Source organism: Pleurodeles waltl, chromosome 6 (assembly GCF_031143425.1).
Source record: "Pleurodeles waltl isolate 20211129_DDA chromosome 6, aPleWal1.hap1.20221129, whole genome shotgun sequence".
In the NCBI taxonomy this organism is placed as follows: Eukaryota; Metazoa; Chordata; class Amphibia; order Caudata; family Salamandridae; genus Pleurodeles; species Pleurodeles waltl.
In genome coordinates, this window is record NC_090445.1 from 1,605,650,311 (window position 1) to 1,605,662,903 (window position 12,593).

The 12,593-nt window shown below is 45.0% G+C and overlaps 1 protein-coding gene across 2 annotated transcripts in view; it reads left to right on the top strand.

Annotated features, from left to right (window-relative positions):
* NELFB (negative elongation factor complex member B) overlaps positions 1-12,593 on the top strand; it is a 147,312-nt gene that overhangs the window by 13,517 nt on the left and 121,202 nt on the right. For both annotated transcript variants that reach the window (XM_069241469.1, XM_069241470.1), the window contains exon 3: positions 8,214-8,313. In XM_069241469.1, the coding sequence (XP_069097570.1) occupies positions 8,214-8,313 (100 nt within the window). The remainder of the gene's footprint in view (positions 1-8,213; positions 8,314-12,593) is intronic.

Genomic DNA, 12,593 nt, shown 5'->3' on the forward strand with positions numbered 1-12,593 from the left:
AGGAATTTTCCCCACAGTGCGATGCCAATTTCTGTATAGACATACAAGAAGCCGGTGGGCTAAACTCATCACCAGAAACGTGGTGTGTGCCCCACCACTCCCTTTGCCTCTCTACAGAAGTGTGTGCATCCTTAGCTGTAGGTATTAGAATGGCAGCCAAAGACCTGGATCAGCAACTACCTTCAGGGGTTCTTTAGCCAGGACAGTGAGGCACTTACTGATCCCCCCCCTATGGGCACTTAGGCAAAACTTTGTTTGTGGCAGTCAGTGAATAGACAAGTGGCACGTCTTCATAGGCCAGTTCCTAGTGACCTGCAGCTTTGCTTTTTATTTCTTTAAAAAATATATATATATATATATATTTTTCAATAAATGTACATATTTGCACTATATTTCCATATCAATTATGACATATCATGTTATCTATACATGTTATGACTTTGGATACAATATTAGTTTCCTTGCCTGACAATTAACTGTGTCAGACTCTCTTCTTTATAATTATAAAGATGCTATTCATTATGTAATTCTGTGCTCATCTTTAGTATCTTATCCGTTCAACTATATAATACAAAAAATAATTGATGTGTAGCCCAGTATTAAATAATTCTTTGAGTAATTATGTCCCGATCTATGTTCTCTGGTTGTATATCAATGCTAGCATGAACAGTATGTTAATCTGCCTATTAAAACAATATGCTGACTATTCCGACTCTAATTCAGCACTACTAAACAAAAGTATCTGTAAAGGCTACTATCAGTTCTGACCATGGATCCTCTATAGGTTTCCTGCCTAGCCTCCTGCTCGCTTTCCCCTTCAGAACTGCATCTTCTGCCAAAGCCAGTAATTCAACATCTTTCTTCAGCTGGCTTGGTGACCCTGACTTCCTTATAAAGCACCCTACTCTGGAGAGCCATGTGGTACATGTCTCCACCAGCAGTGTCAATCCTAATTCCTTCCTTAAAACATGCCAGAGAGAGTCAAACAGAATGGCAAAGGAGGATGTTTTCCTCGACGAGCCTTGTACTTCCCAGCTGGTTATTAGGGTGCCATTTCGATTCACTTTGGGACTCGGTAGCTGAAATTTTGCTGGTAGTTCCAGAAAGGTTTAGGGCCAGTTTGACTCAGACCTCTCAGAATAAGGACACAGGGAAATAAATACTCCATTCTCCCTGGACTAGAACAGCAGCTGCTTGGTCAGATCAGTCAGTACAAGTCTAGTGCTCCGGTGCTACACATTCATCAGATCCACGGGCTTCTTGGGTGGTATTCAGGTGGCACAAATGGTCATGCTATTTCTTGGAGATGAAGGAGACTTTGCCCTGAATGGCTTCAAGGAAAACGGACCACATAGCACTTCTGGTGCCTACCGGCTTCCTTGTGGAAGTATCCCCAATAGTTTAGCCTATTTTGAGGCTTCACAGTGGGCTTGGCTCCCAGATGGTGCCAAGGGCCACCTCCATAGCAGCAGACCTGATGGTCCCTTTTTAAGCCGGGTTCTTAGATTCAGCCAACAATGTCCAGGTGCTCAGCTGCATTGCACTCTGCAGTCCCCCATCCCTGCGCTACCACCACCAAACCACTCTAGTTTGCCCTCTGCAGCACATGCCCATCCAGTTACTTCCATGGGTGGCAGAGCGTTACATCCAATATATGCTTTAGATAGTCCAGTAAGGATATGCCCTACCATTCCTCTCATTTCTGGCGCATAGACCACCCACATCAGAGTGGCTATCGGAGGACCATTTGTCCATCTTGTGGCAGGGGGGTTCAGGCTCTTTACGACAGAAGAGAACTAGAAAGGGGCCTGGCATCAGAAATAAGGACATGATATTACTCCTGTTGTTTCCTGCTGTTGAAGGACAGGGGCTTATTTAAGTTCTTCACCCTCTCAATTTCTTCCTGGAAAAGGACTTATTCAGGATGCCCAAATTGGTCCAAGTTCTATCTGTTCAGAATACAAAAAACTGGATAGATAGTAGCGCAAGTCCGTTGCAGGATGCCTATTTCATATCCTGCAATTCCGCAGGCATTACCTACAGTTCAAAGTGCGTCAGAAGCATTTTTGGTTTTTCGTGCTCCCCTTCAGTCTTAGCACTGCCCTTGTGGTGTTTACAAAAGTGATGGCATTGGTTGGAGCGCATCTTCAGAAGTTGAGAACATTTAATCTCTCCTTACCTCGACGATTGGCCGTTAAGAGGGCCCACCACAGTCAGTTGTAGATCACCTCCTGATGAAGACAAACTTCCTCAGATCTTTCGAGTTCTCAGTTAACATGCTGATGTCGCAAATGACTCCTTCACTGAAGATCCTGTTCACTTGAGCCATCCTGTATACCAAATAGTTTCAAGCCTTTCTTCCAGTTTAATGAGTCTGTTGGACTTCACCTTTCTGCAGGGTTATCTTGTGTCTTTTTGCCTTCCTCATACTTTTGTTTTTTTGTGAATTCATTTTTGTTGGCCTCAGGACTTTTCCACTGCTAATCAGTGCTAGAATGTTTTGCTCTCTCCTTAAAACATGCTAGATTGACTTATGCCCAATTAGCATATTTAATTTACTTGTAAGCCCCAAGTTAAAGGGGCAGTATATGTGCTCAGGGCCTGTAAATTAAATGCCGCTCATGGGTCTGCAGCACCGATTGTGCCACCCACTTAAGTAGCCTTTTTTAGACCCGTCTCAGGCCTGCCATTGCAGCCTGTGTATGTGCAGTTTTCAACTACCATTTCAACGTGGCAAAACATTTTGCCAGGCACAAACCCTCCCTTTTAATACATATGTCACCCCTAGGGTAGGCTATGGACAGTCCAGAGGGCAGGGTGCAATGTATTTAAAAAATAGGGCATGTACCTTTTTCTGAAAGTCGTTTTTCACTACTGCAAGGCATATCATCCCATAGGATAACATTGAAGTTGCTGTATTACATTTTATACGTCTTATTTCCAAATGTTGGTAGATGACCAGTTCATGTTCGGTGTCTCTGGAATTAATTTAAAATGCTAACTTATGGTGAAGTCAGATTTTAAATTGCAGTTCTGAATATGTCACATTTAGAAAATTGGCATTTTTCTTGACTAACCATTTGGTGCCTGCAGGCCATCTCTGAGTCATGTGACTGGGTGTGGATGGCATTTGGGCTTTGTGTTATCCTCCTAGACAGCCACACACAATGGGGAGATTAGGTGTGCCTGGATGTGCCATCACTGTCACTATGGGTGGGAGGAGCTGGGCACAGCCTCACTTACACCTGAATAGGATGTGTCCTGTCTCCTTATAAAGGACTACATATCCCCTGTAGTCAGTCTAAAGCCAGGGCCAGGATGGAAGGGCATCTGTGCCCTTCAAAGGCATGCCTCTGGAAGCTTCTCCCAACTTCAGAGGTATCACTGTATATAAATACTGGACCTCATACACCAACTCTTCAGTACACTTCTGGATCTGTGGATACTCTACCAGGGAGGACTAATGTGCTGCTCAAAGAACTGCCAGTCTGCTGGACTTGTACTCTGAAGGAGCTACTGCACTGCTGTGCTGATCTTATGCCCTTTTGCCTGGGGAAGAAGAACTGGACTGGCAACATCATCTTGAACCCAGGACCCCAGAGTGACTTAAATGGCTAGTCTGCTGGCCTCCTGATCTGAGCTTCAGAGACATAAAAGTCTCCCCAACATCCTGAACCAATCTCTGCCCACCAGCTGCAGCGAGTTCCTGATCCCCCAAGGGATGCCTTTCAGGTTCTGGACCCTTTGCTGTGGCTCACGGGTGCTGCAATCAAGCTTATGGGCCCTTCGTGCCCCCGCCCCTTGCGCTGAGACTTTGTCAAATCAGTGCAAAACTCCATGATTCCAACTCTTCACACTCTGTAGCATTGACGGCACGCAAAGACTGCTACCACGGAGCTCCAGCAACGCTTGCCTGTGATACCAGCCTGCTCCTCGTGCTTCGTCAGCAGCATCCCACAGTGCTCTCTCTTCTCCTCGTGGCCGCCTGCAACATGAACAGGACTCTTGCCACGAACCTGAGAAGGTAAACCTTCAGTGGGACTAACCGGGCACTGTACCTGACCTGCACTCCATTGCAGTCGTCCTGAAGTTTTGAATTTGACCTGGTCCTGCGCGACTAGATAGCTGGGGTTGGCGCTTTGTGCTTTAGGAGCTATTTTAAACTTTAATCTTTAAGCAGGGTAAAGGTGGGTCCTGGAACCTGTGCCTAGGAGGCCTTGCACCTTTGAAGATGGCTGTTTCAACTTAACACCATATTACTCATGAACCACTTGACAGGATCTTTAAAATCCAAGATGGACGAGTCCATCTTGCTGCACCTAGTGGACCATGAATGGCAGCTGCATCTGGAAGTGGCACAGGACATTTTTAAACGCTGGAACGATCCCTTGTGCTATCTTCTTGCCATTATGAGAACACGTAGTGTCAAATCTTTTGCTTGCTGAAGTTCCACAAAGCCTGATCCCTAGGGGACATGTTCCATCTATAGTTGAGCACAGAATTTCTGTACGCCTTTCCTCCTCTGCCTCTTGTGCCCAGAGTTATGAAGAATGTCAGGAATGACCTGAACCAAGTGGTCGTATTGGCTCTGAATTGGACCAAGAGAGTGTTGTAGCTGGATATTCTGGGCATCATCATATTTCCTCAGATGAATCTGCTGCTTGGGAAAAATCTTCTCTAGCGACAGCAAGGCAGGCTCTTACACCTGGGCATGCACAATTTACACCTCCATGCATGGAGATTGAGTGGCAACAACTGACTGATTATAACGTCTCCCGAAGTAGTAATATCATTCTAGTAGCCAGTCAGATATCTATGAAAGCTGTTTACATCAGACACTGCAAGAAGGTTAAAACCTGGTGTAATTTCTACCATACAGACCCATTACAAACAAAGTTGTTCAATATTTTGCTCTTGATGTTGTCTGTAGCCCAGCAATGCCTTGCAGTGTGTAGTGGTGAAGCTTATCAGCCCTTTCAGCCTTTTTGCTTTTACAAGATCAACTGTCCTTATTTAAATCGCCTTTTGTGATGCATTTCCCCAAAAGTTTAGTCCACATTTTTCCACTGGGGCCAATCAATCCATTAATATCAATATGCATTTGTATAGTGCACACTATCACTCCACTGGGTATCTGGGCGCTGTCTTAGTGGAAAAGTCAGGTCTTAAGCTTCTCCCTGAAATCTCAGTGAGGGGGATATCCCGAGGTGGGGTGGCAGGACGTTTCAGGCTCTTGCAGCGATGTAAGAGAAGGTGCGCCACCACAGTGGCTACGATGTATTGGTGGGGAGGGGATCTGACGTCCTGGAGGGCCTTGTAGGCAAGTGTAAGGATCTTGAATTGGCATCTCTTGTGGAAGGGGACCAGTGGAGGTTCCTCAGGGAAGGGGTGATGTGAGTGCGTCTTGGGAGGCCCAGGATGAGTTGGGCTGCCGCGCTCTGAATGGTCTGCAGTTTTCTGAGTAGTTAGGTAGAGATGCCAACGTAGAGGGCATCGCGGTAGTCGGGGTGGCTGAAGATGAGGGCTTGAGTGACGGTCTCCCTGGTTTCGGTGGGGATCCATTTGTAGATTCTGCGGAGCATGCAGAGGGTGTGGAATCAGGAGGAGGCAGCAGTGTTAGCCTGATGTTTCATGGTCATTTGACTGTTGTAGATAGTCCCTAGGTTGCGGGCCTGGCCTTTAGGGGTAGGGCTGGATCAGAGTTGGCCTAGAATATGCATGCTGTAGAGTGACTGAAATTGAATTCTTTACAGACACAGCTACTTCAGAGTACTTCAGCTTTGTTGGAGTTCAGCTTGAGGGGGTTGTCTCTCATCCATGGCGGGTCATCGGTGAGGGAGAGGATAAGTTCTGTATCATTGACGTAGGAGATTATGCTGATGTCATGGAATGTGACAAGATTTCTGACGGGAGGTCATGTAGGCCTTGAACAGAGTGGGGCTGAGGGCTCATCCTTGGGATACGCAGCATATGATGTCTTTGGGTGCTGAAGTGAGGGGGGGCAGACGGATGCTTTGAGTGCATCCAGTGAGGAAGAGGCGATCCACTTGATGGCGCCTTCTTGTATTCATAAGTTGTGGAGTCTGTTGATGAGGGTGTTGTGGGAGACTGTGTTGAAAGTTGCAGAGAAGTCAAGTAGGACCAGAGCAGCCATTTCTCTGTGGTCGAGGAGTCTTCTGATGTCGTCTGTGGCATCGATCAGAGCACTCTCAGTGCTGTTCTTTGCTCTGAATCCTGACTGAGTTGTCCAGAAGGTGGTGAGTTGAAGGTTGATGGCTTTCTCCTGAACCTAGACCGGGAAGGGGTGGAGAGAGTTCGGGTGGTACTTTTTGAGTTTGCAAGGGTCTGCGGAGGGTTTCTTCAGGAGGGGTCTGACGTTAGCATGTTTCCAGTTGTCTGGGTAGATGGAGGCATTGATGATGCTGGTGAGGTCTGTGCTGATCCGGTTGGTTCCGAAGTTATGGAGATGGTGGAGGGCACGAATCATGGGAGCACCGGAGTGGATGGAGATCATGATGGCTGAGGTGGTCGAGGTGGTGAGCGGGGTCCAGGCGGTGATGGTCTGGCTGACGTTAGCCTGTTGGTTTGGGCTGCTGGGGTTGGAGGTAGTTGGTTGGGGAGTTGAGACTTTGGTAGGTGTTGTCGATCTTGTTGCGGAAGAAATCGGAGAGGGTGTTGCAGAGTTCTTGAGATGGATGAATAGTGTTCTCTGTGGCTGTCGTGTTGGAAAAATCTTTGACAATTTTGAAAAGTTCCTTGGTGCAGTTGGCTGCTGAGTCGATGCAGGTGGTGAGGGCTGCTTTCTTGGCCTCTTTGACGTGATGGTGGTAGGTGTTGAGGGCTGCTTTGTAGGTACCTCTGTTGGCAGGTTCTTGGTGATGCACCATCGCTTTTTGAGTTGGTAACATTTGCAGTTCGCAGTCGAGAGCTATGTGGTGAACCAGCTGGCTCATTCGGAGGTCCTATTGGTTTTTGCTGGTTTCAGTAAGGCCACCATGTTGGCGAAGTCGGTGATCCAGGAGGTGAGGTTCTGAATTACTTGGTTGAGGTCAGCAGTGGCTTTGGGGTGGGAGGAGGAGAGGGCCTGTGTCCATTGGGTTTCGATGACCTGGGTCCTAGAGCGGTGGGAGAAGATCTGTTGCTAGAAGGTGGTGTGCTGGGCTTCTGCAATGGTGAAGGATGGCATTGCCAGTCCAGGTGAGTTCGGTGGTGTGGCATTGTGAGTGGGTATGTTGGCCATTTGGGTGAGGCCCATGTTATTGAGGCTTTCCAGGAGGGTGGTGGCCTTGGTGTCGCTGGGGGTCATCGATGTGGAGGTTGTGGTCTCCGAGTAGGATCTAGTGGTGAGAGTCTATTCCTAAGGTGAGGCATCTGCTGTAAGAGTATCCACAAGATTGAGCATTACTAAAGGTAAGTAACTTGTTGTTCTACCATCTTTCTGAATATCTTTGTTTCTTGTCTGTGCAGTGGCTTTACAGTAGTTTAGTATCTTAATTATCTTCACTTTTACTTTGATATTCTTCCACAATGATTGTAATGATCCCCCACTGGTTTACAAATGTAGCTTACCGGTGTGTTATATTTCCTGAGTTCCTGAATGCTTGACATGAGCTGGGTCAAAGGTTAACATTGGAAATAGTGCCAGCTGGTAAGATAGCCCATCTTTTGAGTGGTGCAAGCTTCAAAATCTGTGAATTTCATTCAGCAGTTAATATTGCAGACACCCAGGAGAAAGCACATGACCTTGTTGGGCTTCTAGAGATCACAATATATAGAGAAATTGGCACAAACTAAAAGGTCTATTTGTGGCATTATTTTCTATTAATTGTGCAACATCCATGTTGGTTATAGTTTGAAGTTAAGCAGAGCGGATCAGCTCGTCCACCACAAAAATCTCTGGTATGGATTGAAATCCTCCAGGGACACATTGGTCTTCATTTTCCAAGGTCCATAATTTATCTAACTGTAATTCTTAGAATTGCAGCAGGTGGCTGTTTTGGAGCCATGTTTACATATAAGTTTTTCCATAACCCACAAAATGGTACCTTGCCAGTCAACCAAATAATACTGATGCCCGGCCCACATGTACATAGCCATTGCTTGGGTGCTCACGCGTCTGTAAGGCAGGAGCAAAGCACAGATTTCAGCATGATTAATGTGAGTTGCCACGTTACAAATGAGTGTCATGCAGCATCAGTTTAACCATTTTCTAGGTACAGCAAACTGGAAGAGCTGCTTGAAAAGTGTTTTTCCTTGGTGAAAATGCCATCTATACAACCTGTAGTCATGTGCGTTATGAAGCACCTTCCGAAGGTAAGTCAAGGTTTTTAAGAACACTTTTTCACTGGTTTGAAACTATATTGACTATAAATGCGGACTGACAAAGGAGCATTAGAAGGGTGGATTTATTTATTGAAATAGAATCCAACTAAGATTCACTCGATTTGTTGTAACATACATCTGTGATGTAGCATGATGCAGAGTGATAGTGTGTGCATACGTGATGTAACAAAATTAGCGAGCTTGCTACCTGGCCTTAGTAAATGTTTTTGATATCAAAAGAGAAAGGGACCAGGAAGATGTCAGACATTTGAACCTCCTTGTGCAAACTTTTCAGAGGAATGTAGGTAAAAGACAGTCCACAACCTCTCAGTCCAAGTTCCCCTTCCCCTCCGAACAAACTTCTGCATATCTGACAGTCTGTTAGAACCCAAGCTCAATAATCTCGAATGCATCTACTGGGCAGCCATGATGTCCTTAAAGAATTCAATTTCAGTCACTCTACAGCATGCATATTATAGGCTAAGTTCATACATCACATAATTTTGGGAGTTTTGCTTTAGAGACAGCTTTAGTTTTTGTGAGAACTCATGTCATCACGCAAAACACGTCCAGTCCCTGACACGTAATCCCTCCATGCTCATTCATTTCATAGCTGTGCTGCCCTGGCCACCCCTAGCTGTTAGCAAGCATGCTTTTGGCTTTACCCATGCCTGTTTTTATTTTGCCAATACCTCTGCAAGAGTGAAGGACAACATCACCTTAACCTGACTCCTAAAGAACAAGCTGTGGTGCTGGTGGTGCACGGGGATGTTCACACGTCTCTCAAATCTCTGCTCTCTCCAAAGGCCTCCATAAAGCAATGAAGTTGCTGAGATTAAGACAAAACAGCAGTATTAGATTCACAAATCAACAGCAGCTGATGATGAGAGTGTCTTGTGGGCAGCGTGTTTGCGACTCGCCTGTGGTAAGAACTGACTCACTCTTCATGCATCCCGCCCCTGATTCTGGTCACTATTTTCTCCAGTTTGTTCCTTCGGTACATACCAGCTCACATTTAGAGAGCAAACAAAGTATATCTGGCATCGCCTGAATTTCTTTCTTCCATGTGCAGATTGCGTCACATTTCTTAAAAATAACATTTTTCTTTTAAAATATGATCTATTGATTTCTCAATTGTGCAAACCGGGTGAGGTGCACTTGTGACTATAATGCGCACATGTTCCAAGGCTGTGAGCCATACTCGGGCATAAATAAGGAAGTGTATGTTTTGTGCAGCATCATGATTCCACAGTAGGTACTGCCTCGCGAATACAACATTTCCACAGTCATCAGGTTTTAAAACTGCATAGCACCCAAAGTACGAAAATGTTTGAAGTTTTCACTTTTACGTGAAAGATGGTATCTTTAACATGCATGTTTTATGTATTTTATGTTTATTTGTGTAACGTTTCTCCTTAAATAATGTTCCCTTTCCAAATCAAATATTTGAGGACGTATATGTGACAAATAATGTCTGCACTTATTTGTAGTCCGGACATCAACAGGACAATATGACCTCTATGAATAGTAGGCCGTGTTTGGGTGGATATTTATTGGACCCAATAAAATCAGACTACTCTGGATTGGAATTTATCGAGTGGGGTAAATAACACCTAGTTATGAGTGTGTCCCGATAATGAGGAATAACCTGCAGATTTTGGAGCTGCTACACTAAAACCTGCATGTCCTGCGTGTTACCATACATTTCCCCCTCTGGATTTGCTGTATTGCCTCCCAGATCCCCTCCACACTTTATTTCTCTCTGGTAAGGCTAAACCATCTTGGCTGAGTTCTGGAGTTAGGATGTATCACACATCAAGATCATCAAGCAAGCACCCCAAACCAGGGTTATCTAGTTCTTCTAGCTGTGAGGTAAAAGCCTGAGCTGTGCCCTCCACTGTGTGAACTACCCCTCCTCGGTCATCCACCACCATATGGATCCTGCTCTCACCCTCTCTCCACCTTGCCAACTAGGCCTTCTACAGATTGTGTTGCTTAGACCGAAATTGGGCCCTCTGCTCATTTTTTACCAGTGAGATATATTTGTGCTTGGCTTGAATTCTGGGTGTGTTTCCTGGATGCACTCCACTTCCCAGTCTGCCAGTTTTGACTCTAACTCCTTAAATTTTTCTTTCTTTTTCCCGGTGATATGGGATATTAAACATTTCTTGAGCACTGCTGTAGTGTCTTTGGTATCATGCATGCTAGGGCCCTCGCATGCATGGATGGACTCTAGATAGGAATTACATAGTTGGATGAGAGGGGTTAAGGTGTGGTTATAAAATGTTATGACGCAATACAGCCTGAGCGCAATAGTATGTTGAAGAATAAAGACATCTGTTACAGAGCTCCATGTGTGGTGTAATCATTTATATGCTCCCGGGATCGGGAAGATGCTAATACTGGCAATGAGTAGGGGATATTTGCCCCTTAAAAACAAAGCTGCTCTCCCTGAGAGTTTGTAAAGGTACAGCAAACTGCTTGTGCTTGCCAGGTGTGTCCCATATCGATGCAAAGTGGTCTGTGATTGGCGTATGTGAAGTGACAGCCCTACTCGAGCCCATAAGCAGTCATCGAAGGAGCTGAAGGCCCTGCAGAGACACACATTCGGAAATCCTGCCAAAACCCAAACATGCTAAAGGCAGTAATGACCAGGTACGAAAACAGAAACTTACTGGTACAAGCCAGTAAAGTGTTATATGACCTTGAAAATCGGGTGGGACAACCAGGCCCAAGTAACGGGGTGTTGATTGGAGAGGTTGCCAGTCCTACTTTACAAGAAGAATACTGCCTGAACAGCACATGCTCCCTATGGTGACAGGAGGAAGCACAAAGTACGAAGCGGCTACATTCCTGAAGCCACCACCTTTGTTTCAGTTCTGAAGAAACAGAACATTGGTGCCAGGTGGACTGCATGCATCAAAACGATCCATGACTTCTTAGATGTGCTTGAAGAAGAAGATAAGAAAATCATTAAATATTTTAAAAACTTTGCTGGCGATGGAGTGAAAGTAGTGCTAAAGAAAGTCTCACAAGCTGATGCAACATCATACCAAAAGATAAAAGAAGAGTTGGATGCCAAGTTCAATCTGATGCTAATGTCAACTATCAGAGGTACATCGTCAACCAAGCTCGACAGGAAGCTGGTGTAATGATGTATGAATTTGTTGAGAGACTTGATGCACTTCTCAAACACTGTAAATTCTGTGACTTCAATGATGAAGAAGCGATGTGCCTCCGAGTCATTGATGGCTGACTTTGAGATTCCTTCAGAAGGCGCATGTTGAGAGAGCCCCTCAGTTTAGAGAAAAGGCTAATGGCTGCAATGGCAAAAGAACAAGCACATCGACAAGCTGCTGATATGGAAGCAGGAACAGCCCTTTATGAATCATCGTTGATCATGAATAGCAAGCAAAAGCACAAAATAGATACACACAAGTCAACGTCTCCGAAAATAAAAATTATGCTTTCGATGTGGGTTTTCATTTCCTCGTGAAGGTAAACATCCAGCCATAGGACAGACGTGCAAAGGCTGCGGCCTGGGACATCTTGTTTGGGGTCAAGGGCAACAAGTTTTTATGTTCACTTTGTCCTTGGGACAAGTAGGCCCAAACCCTCTGCAGCACAAACCCTTTGGCTGCCTGTTTACAGAGAGTGGAACTCTCTGCAGTTGAGGTAATGTGTTTCCAAAAGATAATGCTGTTCGAACTTGTATTTATGGTTCATTATTTGAAAACCTTCATTATTAGGGTGAGTGCTGTAAATAAATGTTTTAAGGTCACACTTCACTACTGACGTTGGTTCCAGTACAAAAAAAAAAACATGTATACACATGTTTGAAAAGTTTAGGCTATGAGGCTAAGTATAATGCTCCCAGAATGCTCTCTGATTAGATGCAAATGAAGTGCCATTTAGTAAAATGTTTTGATGCATGCTAGTATTTCCCAAAAATATTTCGAATGGAAAATCAGTGTAACCATTTTCAACACGATTATGGGAAGCATGAAAATAAACAAACACTGACAAAGCCAACTGATCTGACATATTTTTATAAGTCTTTTAGTTTCATCAATGCGTGTCTTGTTTTGACATGGCTTTTGTAACACTTTATTGTTGTGGGAGCTACCAGGCCCTCAACATTGTAACAAACACTGGCAAAAAAAAAAAAACGTTTTTGAACTCTAAAAGCACACGTTGCCACCAGTGGCATAACAAAGGCCCCGCAGCCGCCCTCCAGGGGGCCCCTTCAGCACAGCACCTGCCCTGAGTGA